The sequence below is a fragment of the Maniola hyperantus genome, chromosome 14 (assembly GCF_902806685.2).
Source record: "Maniola hyperantus chromosome 14, iAphHyp1.2, whole genome shotgun sequence".
In the NCBI taxonomy this organism is placed as follows: Eukaryota; Metazoa; Arthropoda; class Insecta; order Lepidoptera; family Nymphalidae; genus Maniola; species Maniola hyperantus.
Window position 1 is genome coordinate 1,141,055 of NC_048549.1, and position 19,528 is coordinate 1,160,582.

Sequence of the window (19,528 nt, forward strand, 5' to 3'; positions counted from 1 at the left end):
GGTGTGAGAACAAAGGCTTAGAATATTCAAACAAGAACAAAGGGGACACTTGTAGGTGATCGTCGTACTTATAAGTAGTCCAGAGGTGGTCAAACAAGTAAGTTGTTGAGTCACTGCCGTACCACTGATGACTCGACGGGAAAAAATTTCCCTTGAGTCTCACTAGGACTCAATAGGAATCTGCAATAACTAGGTACATAACAGTCCGCGACACGTTGAGATAGCAATCGGGGAGGGAACGCCCCGCACTAACCTGGTGTGGGCGAGCGCCCATTCATTTATTATTAAGTTCTATTGAAAAAAATACATTATTCAGATAAAAGTTAGCCCTTGACTGCAATCTCACCTGATGTGATGATGCGGTCGTAAGATGCAAGTGGTCTAACCTGGAAGGTGTATGACAGTTTTCAATCCTTTGATTTCTACACTGAATTTATACCTGAACGATAAATTTTTATTTAAATTATTAATTCCTGTATGTATTAATTTTCAATAAGAATATTGCAACTATAAATTTGCTATACCTAAGCTTAGGCTCCTGCAACTGTAAAATAAAAAGCAACAAATAATTCGAATGTTTTATTTGATGAATTGCACATTTTAAAAAACAGCGTCCAAAAACAATGGGAATGTTAAATAATACCATCACTACACAATTATTTCTCTAAGACGAGTCTGTACTATGTCCCATTTTCAAGTAAATATAATACTAACTATAACTTTGTATTTTGTGGGCATGTTATATATGTTATATAAAACTGATTGCCAATGTTATATAACACCATAGTCTTGGCTCAACTTATCTACAGTTCTTATTTTAACTAGTCAGAATAAAATTAAAAAGCCTGATTTAATTTTCGACGCTTATCTCTATAAAGGATATGAGAAATTCAGAAATTCGTGCTTTTAAAATTCTTTATTCTAAAATTTATTTGCTACATCACATGTAGAAGTATAACCTCAACTTTGGATTAGTATTTTTATTTAAATACTAAAATAGTTAAATAAGTCCAAAGAAATTGTCATTTTTCAAGAGTTACAATATTGAAAAATAATTTTGTTACTTCAGAATAAGTTAAAGAAATAACTCCATAAAAAGCTTAGTCTACACTGAACGTACATGTTATATAATGAGGAGGTTTCCAGGCAACGTTCGAGAAAATGTTCATAGATGGCGCTGAATACTACCACCACTAAAGATGCAAAATAATACCCATATCTATATGATCTATGCTTTACTGTTTAGTTCGTGTCAATCAATGACATAGATGAAGAGTAAGAGCTAGCGTGCACTGCAATTTTCCTTACGTTTCTTTCCCACAAAATCTGTGAACTATAAATAGGAGTAATTAATTAATTTCACATTCGATTTGAATTTAAAAATTTAAAGCATAGATGATATTGATATGGGTATTATTTTTCATCTTTAGTGGTGGAAGTTTACAGCGCCACCTATGAAAATTTTCTCGAATGTTGCCTGGAAACCACCTCATTGTCATTTTAAAGCGTTATTATTCAGTTAATTAACATGATAAAAAATGTAGACTCAGCTTGACAATCGCTGACACATTTGTTAAAAATAAAAGGAAACAATATTTTAATTTAATAGAGAAAATAATAAGGTCATTTTACACCACAATTGGGTGCTTAAAATTACTTAAAGAATATTAATCTTTAATTAAAATGGTCAAACGAAAAGGGACCTAGAGTGGTTAAAATTTTTTTTTGGTGATTTTGATTCTTTGAGCTTGAAATATGAATCTTTATTTTTTTTAATGATTTTTTTATTGGCGAGTCATGTGTACACAATTTCAAACTTTCAAATCAATTTACCTGAAATTACTTATTTTCAGCCTAGCTCCCTTTTTGCATGACCACTCACAAATTTATTTAATTTTCTCACTGTTGGGGGGGTGGTTGCGAATACATATTGTAATAGCTACTCGGGGCAACGTTGTTGAACCCTTGGGTAGGAGGCTGGCTGTAGCCTTGCCCCTGCCCGTAGCTCGGCGCTGGGGTGAATCCCCCCGCGCCGCCGCGTCCCCCCCTGGCCCCTCCTCTACCTCCCCCTCTGCCCCGGAAGCTGCCGCCTCCCTCGCGGTCCCGGTTAAAGCCTCCGCCGCTCTCTCGGTTCTGGAAGCTGGATCGGGTGTTGTAGCCATCTTGTCGGTTGTAGCCCGACCCTTGGCCGTAGCCGCCCTGGCTTCCGCCGTTGGACGAGTTGTCCCATCTCGAGCTGCCTGGAAACGAATTTGGGATTCATTGATTCATTATTGATTTCATTATTCCTCGTCAGTGAACGGTATTGATCACACGTTGCTTAGTCCACTGTTCACGCGCGCTCTCGAAATTGATTCTAGTAATTTAAATACGTACAGTCGTAATACCTGTAGGGAGATTGTCTAAAACCTGCATCAATCATTATTACAATCTCAATTGTTCTGATTGGCTGAATTTGTGCGATTATTGTTCTAACAATGCATTGTGGCCAATAGTAAGCGAGCATTAACCAATCGGAGATGATTGCGATCGTGACATTGTAGCTGTCAAACAACCGCGGTAGGGCCACAGTTAATGATTTTTGTGGACCAAAAAAATCAATGAAAATGTACTCCATCGCTGAAGCTACATTGGCTTTCATTGTTTTATACCTTTTCTCCTTTCTCTTCGAAGTAGTAACGGGATTAGTGTCGTAGGCAGTTAGTGCGTAAAAATAAAAAGATGTGATATTTAAAATTTTCGTAATAAAGTTAGTTCTAAGTTAATTAGTCCAAATATCAATGCAATATAAGTAAGGTTTAGGATTTAATAAATTATTTAAGATAGTAAAATATGTAAAACAAATTCAATTCCAATAGAGGACTATCGTTGATGCCTGGTATTCACACCAGGGGTCCATAAAAAGCCATTGAAACTTTTTACAATCCATACTAATATTATAAATGTGAAAGTGAGTGTGTGTGTCTGTCTGTCTGCTAGCTTTTCACGGCTAAACCGTTCAACCGATTTTGACGAAATTTGGTTTCGCATTTATAATATTAATATGGAAGTATGGATATTTCTAACGTTCCTAACGTTCGTGAACTGCGCTCACCTCCGCGCCCGCCTCCGCGTCCGCGCCCTCGTCCGCCGCCGCGCCCGCCCTCATCGTCGCGATATCTGCCACGACCTGGAATCACACATTGCATAACTTTTACTAAGGTCACTCTCCAGGAGACAGGACCAACCGGAAGATGGGAAGACGACGACCTTGGGTCCCTTCTGGACAAGGGTTGCAGCAGACAGAGTACAATGGCGAAAGTTGGAGGAAGCCTATGCCACCGAGCACACCAAACTAAGACATTAGATAGATAGATAAACATACTTTATTGCATACAAAAAAAAATTACATAACATCACAAAAACAAAGAAACTAAAACTAAAAAAATGTTGTAAACTTGTAAAAGTAAAAGTTGAAATTATTTAGCAACAAAAATTCTAAAGACACTCTTGACGCTAAGACAAGGGCATCAGTCGTGGGACAGGACACCATTAGCTCCGCGTGCCTGGATTTCGGTGACGGTTCCAGTGATGAAGATCAGTAAGAACTGTCGGTAGACGATCGGCAGCTGTCTCCCCCTACCCCAGCCACCCTCACAGCGGGCTCTACGGGCAGCGGCACGCGGCCCGCAGTCAAAACTGCGGCGCGTGCGCGAACGGACTCCCTTGAAAAAGGACCCCGTATGGGTTCGAAACTAGTCGGGCTAACGTCGACTGAACACGTGAGTACAGCAAGGACAGATATTATTTAAATATAAATATAGCTTAGTTTTAAAAAACATTTAATATTGTATTAGTTAGGTTAAGTTCGAAAATAAAAGGCTATATTATTTTATTAACCGACTTCAAAAAAAGGAGGAGGTTCTCAATTCGTCGGAATCTTTTTTTTTAAATGTATGTTCCCCAATTACTCGAAGACGCCTGGACCGATTTTGAAAATTCTTTTTTTGTTTGAAAGGGTATACTTCAAAGTTGGTCCCATTTAAATTTGGTGAAGATCTGATGAACATCTTCGAAGATAGATACTGGAACTCCTAAACGGATAAGAGTGAATTGCTCGGGATCAGTGTAATAGCTTAGTAAACAGTAGATTTTTAACCAGTCATAGCATAATTCCATAGGACCACTAAAAATTGTGAAATAAATTTTTTTTACAAAAAAAATAAAAACCGACTTCGATACACAAACACTAAAAATTGAAAAATAATTTAATTTATTATCGAATATATTATGTATACAAGAGTTAATATAGTTCCATAATAATATTTTTTGGGGTCGGTGCCAATGAGGTGCCATTGTGGAGTCTCATAAAAATATGAAGTCTAGACGATTCGCGCAGCTAAAGCTAATTGGCACCGGCACCAAAAAGTATTATTATGGAACTATATTAACTCTTGTATACATAATATATTCGGTAATAAATTAAATTATTTTTCAATTTTTAGTGTTTGTGTATCGAAGTCGGTTTTTTTTTTTTTTGTAAAAATTTTTTTTATTTAAGGTCACTCCAGTTTTCACTGATGCAGAGTGGAGATTTCGAGCACTGTGATTTGCCAATTCACAGTCCACTATAAGATAACAGGTCTGTAGTAAGGCATTGTCGAGCGAGTGGTGTGTATAATATCTTACCATATTTTCCCTTGAATCCCATTCCGCATTGCGCCAACTCCAATAATTTCGGATTGACCACCTGGTTAGCTTCTTGCAGGACTGACATCAAGTCCTTTGCCTGAAAAAAGATTTTTTATAAAACCCTTTCCTAAACTTTACTTTTTTGCAGGCATGTCAGTATATAAACTTTAATTTTTCGCAGACATGTCAGTATATAAACTTTACTATTTTCAGAGGCATGTCAGTACATAAACTTCACTTTTTCACAGGTATGTCAGTATATAAACTTTACTTTTTCGCAGGTATGTCAGTATATAAACTTTACTTTTTCGCAGGTATGTCAGTATAGGCACACTAAATTTTACCTTGCAACTTATTACTGAATTCACTATTTACATGCATTAAGTCGCTAAAAATTAAGTTAAAATTTAGTTAACTACTAAACAACTTAAATTATGCGTGTAAATTAGGCTTCAAACGCACATAGCTTCGAAAAGTTAGAGCTGTATGCCCGGTATCTAACCCCCGACCTCCCGTATAGAGAGCATCTTAACCCCTAAGCTAAGAGCCCAGCTAAGAGTAGTACCTTGGCGGAGTTATTAGGTGTGAACAGCGTGTACGCAGTGCCGGTGTTCTGCGAGCGGCCCGTACGCCCGATGCGATGCACGTAGTCCTCAGAGTTGTTCGGATAGTCGTAGTTTATCACGAACTTCACGTCCTCCACGTCTGTACCGCGAGGGAATGTTATTATGCACGTACTACTCACTTCGCACATCACAACTTATTACACACAGTACGTGACAGAAAATAATAAACATCGACCCTAGAATGACATTTCGGCTTTGTAGAGCGTTGTCTTTGTCACTCACACAATGTTACGCAGAGACTATGCTCTACAAAAACGCTACCTCTTTCTAAAGGTCGATGTATATATTCTGCCGCGTACTGTACAACTCCACACACTCAAAAATTTAAATAACTAAGTTTGAGGGAATAATTTCTGGGATTGTAGGAGCTTTAAAAAGCATTTGATGAAAATAATGAAAAACTGTTTTAAACATAGAAAGAAACAATAACTAAAATAGTATTAAGCAACGACAGATATTTTATAAACACTTTCGAAGAAAGAAAAACCTATAAGTATCTTAAAAGAACTTCTACAATAAATATTATGCACTAGACCTAGTGATCATCATCAACAGCCGATAGACGTCCACTGCTGGACACAGGTCTCTTGTAGGGTCTTCACCCTTAAACTTTCAGCTTTTATAAAATAACGAAGGACTGGCCCTCATGGGCTCTTAGGGCGATTACGCACTGCATCCGATCTAAACTCGTGAAAATACGTTCCGAAGAAGTCATAGGTATGTCAGTATATAAACTTCACTTTTTCACAGGCATGTCAGTATATAAACTTTACTTTTTCGCAGGTATGTCATGTCATATATTTGTATGGTAGCTTACGCACTAGCTCCGACTTCCGACTTATTCTCCGACATCATCATCGATTCAGATGAATAGCTAGGATTACGATCAGAGATCGGATTAGTGCGTAACCAATATCCAAGCTCGATCCGAGTTTCTTATATCCGTATTTCCACGGACTCGGATCGGATGAATGCGTAACCGATCACGGCCGCATCAGAGTCGCTTAATCGTTACTTAAGGCATGAATTAGTATGGATAAGGAATGCCTTAAGTGACGATTAAGCGACTCTGAGGCTGAGATCTATAGAGCGCACTTTGACTTTGTTCAGAATTAAAATTGAGTTAAAACGAGATAGATTTATGTGATAGATATAGCTCTGTCTCGTTTTAACTCTGCCTTAAGTCTAAGCTAAGTCAGAGTGCGCTCTATAGATCTCCCCCTGGTACGGCTGACGGTGCATCCACACCGTAGGTAACATTTGTGGAGCAACGTTTCCAAATGTTACTCAGCAACATCAGGCAACAAAAAGTTATTAATTGTTAATATATGTTGCCACAAAAGTTACAGATTGTTACCTAATGTTACCGTTTCTCCACAAAAGATAACTGCGTATCGGATACACCGATAGTCCACAATAAAAACGCCGCGCCGGTGTATTTTTGGTTATTATTCCCCCAAACCGCAAAACAAAACCTAAATTTACCTTATCAACGGTGTTTAGCCCGCAGATTGGCTGGAAATGAACTGTATTATGCCCATCAGTGTCCGGAGTGGTGTAGGCCAAGAGGATCATCACAATCGGTGCGTCTCAAGTGATTTACGTAAATCCCACATTTATATGAATTTCTACAAATTGTCAGGTCGCGTAGCGCTTTTTAGTTTTGTTCGTAATCAAATCTCTCATGACATGTAACTGAGCAAATATTGCTAATGTAATATTTTAATAGCTTTTATTTGGTCTTGCCGTTGTAAAAATCTGGATTTCTTAAAAACACTAGTTTTAATAAAATTGGGCTGTCTATAAAATACGAATTTAACAGGTGCTGTTTCTTGAAGCGAGGGAGCAATAGGTATATTTGTAAGCGTGCGAAAGAGATAAACGCATAATTATAAGCATTAATGATAAAATAATTTGTTGACAATGCAATTTTTTTTTTTAAATTTTAAACAGGGTACCACAGTTTATAAACCCCATACCCCAAAAACCGAGTTTATGCGAATCCTATGAAAGCCCTAAATCGTAGATACAAAGAAAGAACATATACTTAATTGGCAAGTATGACTTTTAGAATATAGATTAGGGTATTTTACAGACAGCCCAAAAACCCCCAAAAAAATTTTACTTTTACAATTTGCAAGACCATGAATTCCCCAAATTCCATTTTTAGAGGCAGCATGCTCTAACAGTGTGCGCTGACACTAGCTGTCATCACTATCATATCATTTATATGTGATCTGTATCATATCACACTGTATCATAATGTATCATGTATCACGCGCAGTCAGCAACACACCGCAAAGTTAGCCCATATCTCTGCACGCATGCGCCTCTGCAATGAAAACGAAAATAAATGCCGAGTCAGTCATGGAAATTTTTCATAATCATTTGGCCTGGACTTATTGTACCCTATGGTGGTTTTCACCGTAAGGTCAGACTAGGCTACAGAATTCAGAATTAGCATAGAATTGGTAAAAGATATTGTCACCGCCCGTTGTTATAACAAAAGACGTATTGGCGTTGCATTATAGCTTAATTTACGTTCGTTCTCGAATTTGGTCCATATGTGGAAGTAGCTACAAATCGGAGACACGTTCCCGATATTAAATAACGCAGATACCATTTCTGTTAATTTATTTAGAATTCTGTGGACATCGTAGTGTGCAGGAAGGCGATAGAAGAAGTTAAACAAAACTCTAGTGTGACCTTACAGTAATTTACTTTCGTCACTTTTACTGTGAACTTTTTCGTCACTTTAGAAAGTGGCCGCCGTATCCGTAGAGTCTGTATTACATGAGGTCATTCATTTATTTCGTAAGAAGTTTGATTACTTTCAGATAAAATAAATATTAAACTGATTAAATTATTGCTTTATTAAAGGTGCTAAGATGTGGTGCATTCAATATGTAACGCAGGACATGTCCAAAACCGGGTTGGTAAAGTTGAGTTCCGGTTTTGGACCAAGAATTTAGACACCCCAAGAATACATCAAAAATTCACTGTCAAAAGTCCAAACACATAATTCAGGTCAAGTCCAAAGCAGGATTGATACAATTGAGTTTCGGCTTTGGACCAAAAATTCAATAGGCAAAAGCCGAAAGTTGGCTTTTGCCTAATAAAGTTTTTGGCATTTATGAGAATTGCTTAGGCTAATCATGATGCGTCGCGATGCAATTTAGCTTTGGATTATAACATAATATTGTAGAATTTTATGCTTTATAATTAAAATGTCTTACGAAATAAATAAACGGCCCCTAAATCTAAATATAATAAAGGTACCGTAAATGTGTATTAATCACAGTACTTCCTACTAACACAAAACAAGTGGCGACTGGCGGATATAGGACATTACAGTCGCGGATACGAAAGGCTCGATAGTCGATAGGGTACTAGTTGCCATGGCCAAGGAACATCTCTAAATGGCGTAATGGGACCATTGCTGTGTCATTTACGTGTGCCTCTTGTATGTTCCAATATTCACAGTGCCTATACCGTTAACATAATATAACAGTGTGACGATCGCATTCATGTCTGATTGGCTGACACTATTGCTATTGTCTAAAATGCACAGTTACAGCAAATTCAGCCAATCACAGCAATTTCGATTGTAGCAATGTGATGATCACAACTTGTGTGATTTGAATCTGCATCCCTACAGCTGAAAATATCTCGTGGCCCTATTTAAAAACACATTTATAATTTTAGATATTCCTCAATTGTAGTGAATACTGGAACCAAAAGCTGCCTTTTTAGAAGTTTATGTCATATAATTTTCATGTGGAATTTTTAAATCCTACATTTTTAAGCCAATTATATTTTATTGCAATAACAAATCCTGAGTTTTGGATTCCAACATCATAATATATTTTTTTGGATGAATTTCTTAAAGATATCACAGAGTTTCTTTCCCTGATATCAAATTCACCGTATAAACAGTAAAATTAGGGTGTTATAATAAAGAATTATTATCTAATTAATTAAAGATAGTTATTGCCTTTAAATTTTTCATCACAAATCCACAGAAAAGTTGAATCTTCCTTCATTAGCATATTCCAGGGTTACATTTCAAAAAATTGGCCGTACACAGATAGATATATTTTATTATGTAGTGTCTTGTAATTGAGCAGAAAAGATTTTTTTACAAAACACGTTACAAAAGTTTTGCAGTTAGTGCTGAGGCATTGCGCATAGAGCTTATAGCTAAACGAGTAAGCCTCGTAGAGCATATAAATGCTCGATGTTGCGTCCACACATTCGAATTTGAATCTGGAAAATTTCTGAATAATCTTTCAATTCTTTTGTTCTCGCAGAATCTCCAGTTTCAAGTTTTTCATCGCATCGCTAAGGAGAATTATTTCGTGAAGATTTTCGGCGAGTTACCTGATATTAATATTTGATCCTGTCCAACCAAATTACGGTTTTCAGAAAAACTTATTCGACAAACAAATTATTTGTCGACGGCAATTTGGGCAATTTCGCTAATTTTATGGACAATTCAAAAGAGATTTCTGTAAATACATATATTTAGATAATACCTCAAACATTTATAGAAATTTTTGGAGAATTTGAGATGGAGATTTTTAGACGACAATTTAGACAATTTCATGAAAATGTTTGGACGTAAGTTTCGGCCAATTTCAAGGATATTTTAGGACGAGTCGTATCAGATCTATGCTCAGGCCGAATGCACCCTTTCGTTCACAAATCACTTAGCAATGGTATCAAAGCCAGGCTACGCTCCTGACACGTCTTAGACCTCACACCCCGGCGGCTACAGTGCGAGGGTATTTAGCTTAGCGGGCCAGCAGTTAAAAAACCTCGCAACTGTCTTATATTGATCTTTTGTTTGATGCCTTTTCTCTATATTTGTGAAATATTCGCAAACTGTGTATTGACATTAAAATCAATAATATCGTCAATTAAGGAACAAAAAAAAAAGAAATCTACCCTAACACGTAAATTTCCATTCAACAAAAACTATCTTGAGAACATAATCTACGCAGCATTATAACAAAACATATTTTTAGTACTTTGGATGTATCCTTTTTGGTTTGCGTATATTTCCATCAATATTCGATAACATCTTTGGCGGGAATTATCACCACCTTTCACTTTTATTTCTTTGTTAACTAATACGGTGGCACAAACATAAGATATTGAAAACTTCTGGGCACTTACAGTGAACACACATTTAGAAAATACTTTCTACATAAATTGCCTGCATATTTCTTTTCAAAATAAGTTTTGAAAAATACATTTAATTTTTTTACACGATCCCTTCGTTGCCAATTTTAATTATTTGATACTTTTATCGGATAAACAAAGCACATCAGTCAGAATAAGTTCATATTATACAGTTTTTTATCTTCTTATTCTGACTGAATACTCAAAGATATTCGGTTTGGTCTGTGGATGTTTCGAGTGTTGCCTAGTGTAAGGTGTTTTGAGTGTTGGTGTGGTATAGTTACCAAGACCCCGCGCGGCGACATCAGTGGCCACAAGTACTCCAGCGCGGGAGTTGCGGAACTGTTGCAACACGTAGTCGCGATCCTGTTGGTTTTTGTCGCCATGGATAGCGAGAGCGCGCCATCCCGCTCGGTTGATAGTTTTTGTTATTTCATCTACCTGAAAATTGGAAAATCACTCTCAAGTAAAAAAAAATTTCAAAAATGCACACTGTGAGAAGACTCATGTTGACTGTCATTTAGTTGCCTATAGCTTGTTGACAACTTTTCTTAATAGTGTTTTGGAATAAATCTATGATTCACAAGACTTATTTTACCCTACATGTTTGAGTGTATATTTCATATGAGCGTGGTGTAATATCTTGGACCTTTAGCAAAAATCCTAACCTAGTAGGCACAAAAAAGTTTGGTGATTATTAATTTGGTGAAAATTGGCCTTCGGTTTGTAGAAAAATGAAATATCTTGCTAGACAATGTTTTATTTAATATCATTTCAAAGTTCAAAAGGTCCAGAAGTAGGTCAGTGGCCAAAACCGGGGCCCCGACCCTACTTCTTTTAAGGGCGGGGGAATGTTAAGGTACCATTTTAGGAAAACTTACCTTTCTCTTGGTTTCAGCAAAGATGATAGTCTTGGTCTCTTCCTCCGAGGAAATTTCAGTCAGCAGCGTGAGTAGCTTGTCATTCTTCTCCCACTCCTCACAAACATCTACTATCTGGAGGATGTTGTGGTTGGCAGACAGAGAGAGTGAGCCAATGTTAATCTGGATATAATCGTGGAGGAATTCCTCCGCAAGGTTTTGGACTTCCTTAGGCCAGGTGGCAGACCACATCAGGACCTAGGAATTGAGCAACAAATAATCCCACCTAAATATTGAAAAAGGCGAAGTTCGCTACAAACGTGAAAATTCTTTAGAAAAAAGAGGATGACAAGTTCTATTAATGTTACTTGATCCTAGGTGCAGGAATGTACAGCATACTTCATTTGTTTTACAAGGTCTTTCCTTGCCAGGCTAGGCCAAGCCATATGGTATATTTTGGCATTTTTAGCAACAACAGGTCTAGTGCTAGTCTGAACTTATGGATCCAGAACACGAATATTTCGAACCAGGCATTCACAGACGGAGTCATGACTGAATGCAATAATTATGCTTTACTGTACTACACCAATTATTAAAAAAGAAAGACAAAAGTAAGTAAGCTACCCAGGCCATTGGCGGCGATTCTCTTGTCTTTCTCTAAAGTAAATTCAGAGTATCTGCATCTTTTTCTCTTTAATATTGCTAAACAAGGACGGAACATGAATTTTACATTAAGACTAAATTTTAGTGCACACTACGAATTTAAACCACAGGCTCGCGACTGGCAGCTAAAGTCACGAGGTTTGACGGCTCTAAATTAAATTTAAAACTGTCAAACTGTGTCTGTCCTTTTCATATTACATTAGTAAGAAGATGCAAATACTCTAAATTTTAGGTGTGTTGAGAATCAGCACCATTGTCCTATTTTAGACTACTCATACCTAGATTCTATAAAAAGACATACCTAGATTCTATAAAAAGAAACTCACTTGTCGGTCGGGCCTGATCTGCTCTATAATCTTCCTGATCTGAGGCTCAAAGCCCATGTCCAACATCCTGTCCGCCTCATCCAGCACCAGATATGTGCAGCGACGGAGATTTGTTGTATCTGGGACAAAAAAAATTGTAGTATTTTCGACAGGTATCAACAATGAAAAAAAACCGGTCAAGTGCGAGTCAAGCTCGCGCAATGAGGGTTCCGTACTACAGTCGTATTTTTCGACATTTTGCACGGTAATTCAAAAACTATGATGCATAAAAATGAATAAAAATCTGTTTTAGAATGTACAGGTGAAGACCTTTCATATGATACCCCACTTGATATAGTCTCACTCACTTCGAAAGTTGAAAATACTAATTATTAGTTCATGACCACACTTTGATTTTTTTTGTGTGATCTAACCCTAAATTCACGTTTTTCAGATTTTTCCCCAAAAGTCAGCTATAAGATCTACCTACCTGCCAAATTTCATGATTCACGTTTCTTGAAAGACAGACGGACAGACAACAAAGTGATCCTATAAGGGTTCCGTTTTTCCTTTTGAGGTACGGAACCCTAAAAAATTATCAGCAGTTACTTCACATTTACCAAGGATGGATTCAAAGTCAAAGTTAAATCACTTAGTCAAAGTAGGTACTATTGTACACTTTTGGGTCATCAGTTGTTGGATTTATAAGATGATACAGTGATGATAATTAATTATGTAAACTTAAAACAAAAGCTATTTAATTTAATTATTTATTTTAAACTGGACGCGACCGTACTCCAACGCACTTGAACAACGACTGACAAAACGTCACATGGGTAGTTTGCGACAGAGATAACGCTCTACGAAGCCGAAATTAGTCGACTGTCTCTTTCTAAAGATAGATGTTCAACACTTTTGGCCGCGTACTGTTACTCTGAAATGTTAGAGGTGCGTGCCCGGGATCGACCTCCAACCTCCAATTAGGAGACAGACGTCCTAACCTATCATAGTTTAGAAGTATAACTAAACCAAACTCACCTTTCTCCAAGAAGTCAATCAGTCTACCGGGTGTAGCAATGACAATCTCCACGCCTCGCTCCAGGGTCCTCCCCTGCGGTCCTTTGGGCGCTCCGCCGAAGATGCACGTGTTACGGACTTGGACGCTTTGACCGAAATCGGTTGCCACCTGCCAAAATGTTTCTCCATGTTAATTATGAGTTCATGAATATTAGAAAAACTCTCCGGCTGAAATAAATATGATCAATCTAAAAGTAATGTATCAATGTTCAATAAGTTTTTAGTAAGTTATAATTCTCTTGTTTATCTCTAAACTAAATTTAGACAATCTGCATCTCTTTCTTTTTAACATTGCTAAAAAGGACGGAACATGAATTTTAAATTTAAAGACACTAAATTTTAGTGTACGCTACAAATTTAAACAGTAGGCTCGTGACTGGCAGCTAAAGTCACGAGGGTCGACAGTTCTAAATTAAATGTAAGACTGTCAAACTGTATCCGTCCTTTTCATATTACATTGGTAGGAAGGGGATGCCAATACTCTAAAATTAAGTTGTGGTTAGAATCAGTACCATTATTTTGTCAAAAATCGTAGTCTTTTTGACAAATAGCATTGTTATACACCATCTGTGGCAAGAAGTTAGTATAGCGCTCTTTCTGTTACATAATCCATACAAATGATAGAGACAAAAATCTATGTGGGCGTTAACCATTTTGAGCCACCAACCAATCACAAACATGTTTTCAAAAAACATTATAAACATAGAAAACATAATTTAAACGCTAAAATAGAAAACATAGTTTCGTTTGTGATTGGTTGGTGCCTCAAAATGGTGAACGCCCACTTTGATTTTTTGCCTCTATCGTTTGTATGGGATTACGTAACAGAGAGAGTGCTATACTAATTTCTTTCCGCGGATAGGGTATAGTAATTACAGATAGATTGATCATTGGTTTTGGCTGTACAGCAATTAGTTTCCTAGGCTCTGAATTTTTGTCTATTTAAATAACGGTTTTTTAGAAAACTTTTTTGACACAGTAACATTGATGTAATAATAAAATTAGTGTTTTCTCGCACAACGAAAGAGCATTGCTATCCTAGGAAGCTATAGCTTTAGCACCTATTTTTACAGTGTTTCTGCTAGAAATACTATAAAACAACCCAAGAAACTAGAATATAATTTAACTACTACATAGAACGATGCTAATTTGGCTGTGGACAAATCTCTGACTAAATTGGCAGGTCGAAAAGTAATAATATTATCCTTTACACAATGGTCCTATGTTTGTTTAGAGATTTATGTAACACTCAATTGGCACCATTATGAGAAAATTTCAGCTGAACTAAATAAAATATAACTAACCAAATGTTTTTACAAAAAATAGAATTAATAAGACCAAAAGATAACTTCATTGCAGTAATGCTAATAAAGTAACTTGTAATGATAATAAAAGGAAGTCGTTAAATTATTTAGAAACTAAAAAAAGAAAACATGTAATTCTGTTTTACCCAAATCATAATAACTAAAAACCTTTTATCAAAAATATATCTGTAAAAACTGTTTTTGGAAAAAAAACAACTACAATCAATTCTGTAAATTTTATTTTTAATGTATTATTTTTGACTTTTAAATTAATTTTGTGTATAACAGAATTAGTACAGAAAATCTACTATTAATTGTGCGAAATAAACATATATTTCAAACAAAAACTACTTCTACGAATGGACGATGAAAGCTAGATGTTTTATAAAATAAAATATAAATACTTTAAAAAAAACCCACATTATATTTAAAAATACGGTCAACATAAAATATAAAAGATGAATAGGTGCTCATATAAAATGTTAAGGTTACGTTCAGAAACCTTAGACCTAAAATTAGTTCTTAAAATTATTTTTACTGTTGAAAAGTGCAATTTTTATTTTATTACTTTAAAACAGGTTTTCGAACATAGCCTGAGGGGTAATCGCGCAATGCATTGCAATCGGCATACAGCTTGGATGATAAGTCTCAATATTGAAACTGCTCATTAGCCACCCACTTTTCCAAGGTGGTAAAGATTAAGCTTAAGTCGGAATAAATGCGCAAACCGACAAGTGCAACCTTTCGTTTGTATTTGTAGTGTGTTTTTGGTTGATTTAGCACATCTCGCTTGGTACAACGTGTTCTAGGGCATTTCTTATGTCTGCTTCGTCTATCGCACTGTTAAGTTATCTCCCACAGCTCTACATGTTAGGCCCAGTAACCAAACCAGAGGTGTTTTTAGCAGATCAATCAGCTTATTAACAATGATTTGTGATATATTTTTCAAATCAAATATTGTCTACCAAATTGTTGAAAAAAGTTACCAAAAACAAAAACATTTTAATTTACTTGTCATGGCGCATAGTTTAGTTGGTCTACCTCATTATTTGAGTAGCCCACAACAAAATTTGTCTCATGTGTATGTGTTAAAGCATAGAGCCAGAAGCTTTTAAGGAGGTCCTGAACAAAAGTAGTAGTCAAGTGGGGCAAGCTGATTGAAATTATTGGGGTCGCTTGACTTACTCCTATACATCTTTCGTGACTACAGTTGTATGCTGAATGCAAATGCATGTTCAGAAGTGATTGGAATAGGTAGTTAAATACCTAAAGTTGGCGAGAAGACATAACATGGAGTTGTTAAAACCACCACAGGCTTTTTTTAAAATTCATTATAGCACAAGCACACCTACTGTGTGATTGTGGTCAAGTGATGAAGCGGCTTAAGATGGGACACGTTTACCTAGAAGATACCTATTTACTCTTGTTTTAAAGATACCCAGGTTGTAATTGGTGGGAAAGACATATTGTGGAAGAGTATTCCAAACCTTAGCCAACGCCAAAAATGTTTCGTGCGAGTAGATGGGATGTCGACGACATTTTTAAACAGGTTTTAACAACTCTATGTTTTATTATCGCTAAGTTTAGCTATTCATAACCTATTCGGATCACCGATGATCGGTTATACCCCTGGTTGAAGTAATCTATCTACATCAAAATACAATAGAATTGAAACAATTTACTATATCCATGTTGTTAGGATTTCCATCCACATCTGCCGTTATCCCATTCATCGAAAGCAGAGCCTTGGGGGCGGAATGGAAAACAAATTAAAATATTATTTTTACTTTTCAAATCAAATCATTATCACTTAATGCAAATATTTGTCAAAACCGCAAAATTTATCAAATAATTTCTGTAGTGAACTGATGGTGATATCTGATCATTTCGACATAAAAAATTAAAGCTATGAGAGTTCCTAATGTGCCATGCTCTGAGAAGGAACCCACAACAAACTCAGCTAAGTATTCTTTTTATATCACCATCTCACAGTTTCCTATTATTTAAAAAAAACATTTAGTACCTACTTATCTAAAGGTTTCTGAAATATTATGGACTTCAAAATGAGCACTCAGGGAACAAAAATTTTATATAAAATAATGTTATACTATGCTAAAATAAGAATAGAAATGACTTTCTGCCATATTGTGACATCTTGTTGGGGTAGATTCTCTTGTACACAATTTCTAAACTAAACTAAATTAACAGGTCTAAATCTAGTGCTATCCTTTTCCGCAAGCAACATTATGAAATGGATAGCAATAGATTTAGACATGCCATTTTAGTTTAGTTTAGAGATTGTGTACAACCGAATTAGCCACATTTGTTTAAGTAATTAAAACTTCAAGACAACAACATACCTATCCAGTTGACAGGGTGGAGGGTGGAGGGTGACATTCCTATCCTTATCTTTATCACATTGTATCACTATTTTGTATTCATTTAGTTATCTACCACTGGTTCTGAATGCCTTTCCTACCGAGAAGAGCCACGAAACTCAGCAGTTGCTCTTTTCAAAGAAAAAAAGTATGTGTAATCTTGTGTGAAAGAACAAATAGGGGGTACAGAGAACAGACACAGAGGTACAGACTTTGATGTCTACATGGAGATTTCCTGGATGTTACCTCATCAACCCTAAAACTCTTTAGAAATCCTTTTGGCACACACATCTTTCACTATCCATCATTACACATACTTGGCAGGCAAACAATTTAAGTCTATTCTCACATAAGATCAAATCAAAATCTTACATACGGTGGAAACTTGATTATCCGGCCCTCAGTTATACGGATTCGCGATTATCCAGACTACCAACCGAAAATTGTTCGGCCAAGTGCAAGTCAGACTCGCGCATTGAGGGTTTTATACTCTGGTATTTTTTCAGCCAATTTGTACGATAAATCAAAAACTATTATGCATAAAAATTAATAAAAATCTGTTTTAGAATGCCTGTCATATGATATCCCACTTAGTATAGTTATCTTACTTTGAAAATTGAAAATACTATTATAGTGAACTACATAATATGCACAAAACCTGCTTTTCTTCACACATTCGATTATCCAGATTTTCGATTATCCGAATCCCTAATGACAACAATTAGTCTGGTTAATCGAGTTTCCACTGTAACAACTATGTATTAAGTACAAACTTTGGAAAACTTTCCATGTGAAAGAATCCATAAAATGTATGTACAAAGTGATTAGTTGTGTCAGATCTAAAATCTGATTGTTTGGGCATTCCCATGAGAAAATAGGTGTTAAAATTATAAATAATTAGATTGTCCATCCTCCCTCCTCCCATTGTCCATTTGTTCGTTTTCTCCCTAGCGTGAAGGTTGTCTGGAAGAGATCGCTATTTAGCGATAAGACCGCCTTTTTGTACCTACTTATTAAGATTTCTTTTTGTAACCTGTCATTTGTGTTTCTGTGGTGCAATAAAGTATATACATACATACATAATTAGTGAATAATTGTAATTACCTGCTGAATTTGCTGTGCGAGCTCTCTTGTTGGCGCCAACACAAGAACAATTGGGCCTTCGTCTCGCAAAAGCCTCGGCTGGTTAATTATATGAACTATTGCTGGCAAAATGTATGCCAATGTCTTCCCAGAACCAGTTTGAGCTATTCCAACCATATCTCGCCCCGATAGAGCTATCGGCCAACCCTGAGCTTGGATCGGAGTCGGGTTGGGAAAACCTTGTTTAAGAATCTCCTTCATAGCATAGTCAGGGAATCCGCCTTCCTCGAAATAAATGCTCGGCGCTGGCACGTCCCGCCCGTTCACTGTGATCTGGTGCTGGCTACGATAAGCTTCCACTTCAGACATTGGTCGCCGTTGCACATTTGGATGGGGCACATAAAAGTTTTTCTGGAATGGAGTGAGTTGTATGCCATCCCAGCGTATTTTGCGTAGATTACCGCCCGGTTGGTCATTTTTGCCGAACTTTCGTGGAAACTCATCGCGTAAATCACGGCTGTTGTCGCGCCCGCCCCGGCCACCTCCTCGGCTGGAGTCCCGGCCTCTACCGCCACTGCCCCCGCCAAAACGGGTGCCTCTCTCTTGAGATCTGTCCCCGCTTCGGGAACCCATACCACCTCGACTGCCACCGCGGCCTCTTGTCCCTCCACCCCCACGACCGCCGCGACCACCACGTCTATCGTCAAACCTATTCAAAACAAAAAACTCTTACAAACCCGTATAAGCCAAAAAGCAAAGAGGTTTGGAGCAAAAAATTGGTTTTCAACTTACATGTTTTTACAGTCTTCTGATAAGTATCACACCACTAAATCACACAAAAATATTCTTAGAGCAACTATATCACTTATTTCTCACTTAATAAACAACGTTCTATTGTTTATTTCAATTAGATTTTCTTTTTGACACGGCTTGGCCAAGCGTTATAAAGCCGCCATATTCCTCTTTGTTTAATTTTTATGTTGGCAGCCCGTTATTTTATTGATTGACGTGCGCACGGATGTGACGTGATAATGGTGTAATCCAATTAATTTGTTAACTCATGGTGAACTCTAATAATAAATCATTTTAGCGTTAATTTTAAAACTTACAAATTTCCTAATTATTTTTTGATCTTTAGAATGATTAGTTTCGAAGAATACATTTTATGAATGAAGATGAAATCGGAATGAAATTGCGCGGGAAATTCAATTGATTTTAAAGGGTTCAGTAGGTAAAGGAAAATGATTAGGTTGTTTTTAAAGTTTGAATGAGTTTGAACTAAAAAGTTAAATACAAAGTAAAAATTTAACATTATACAAATTACCTATCCCTAGTTTAATCGATATATTGTGTCCAAATGGCTAACAACATTTACGT

General features: G+C 36.6%; 2 protein-coding genes across 3 annotated transcripts in view; one reads left to right on the plus strand and one right to left on the minus strand.

Moving 5' to 3' along the window:
* Positions 1 to 19,528, plus strand: part of LOC117988377 (sperm-associated antigen 7 homolog) — a 396,860-nt gene that overhangs the window by 36,571 nt on the left and 340,761 nt on the right. The gene's annotated exons all lie outside the window — the stretch shown is intronic.
* LOC117988360 (uncharacterized) lies at positions 1,798 to 19,133 on the minus strand. Of its 2 annotated transcripts, XM_034975491.2 has the most exons (11): positions 18,944 to 19,133; positions 18,173 to 18,860; positions 16,373 to 16,435; positions 13,348 to 13,495; positions 12,331 to 12,449; positions 11,363 to 11,599; positions 10,766 to 10,922; positions 5,237 to 5,376; positions 4,669 to 4,768; positions 3,095 to 3,169; positions 1,798 to 2,240 (listed from the first exon to the last, which is right to left on the minus strand). In XM_034975491.2, coding segments are annotated over exons 1-11 (2,070 nt in total). In that variant the 5' UTR covers positions 18,946 to 19,133; the 3' UTR covers positions 1,798 to 1,899. The 2 variants fall into 2 exon arrangements, with proteins under 2 accessions (XP_034831382.1, XP_034831383.1); XM_034975492.2 differs by lacking the exon at positions 16,373 to 16,435 and having other exon boundaries at positions 18,944 to 19,132.

Bases quoted from the DNA above. Each gene is read 5' to 3' on its own strand.
- LOC117988360 (XM_034975491.2), bottom strand. The intron at 13,496-16,372 runs GTAAATTGTTTC...ACATTTTGGCAG, and splicing joins ATCCTAACAACATGGATATA to GTGGCAACCGATTTCGGTCA. The intron at 10,923-11,362 runs GTAAGTTTTCCT...TCCAATTTTCAG, and splicing joins TTGCTGAAACCAAGAGAAAG to GTAGATGAAATAACAAAAAC.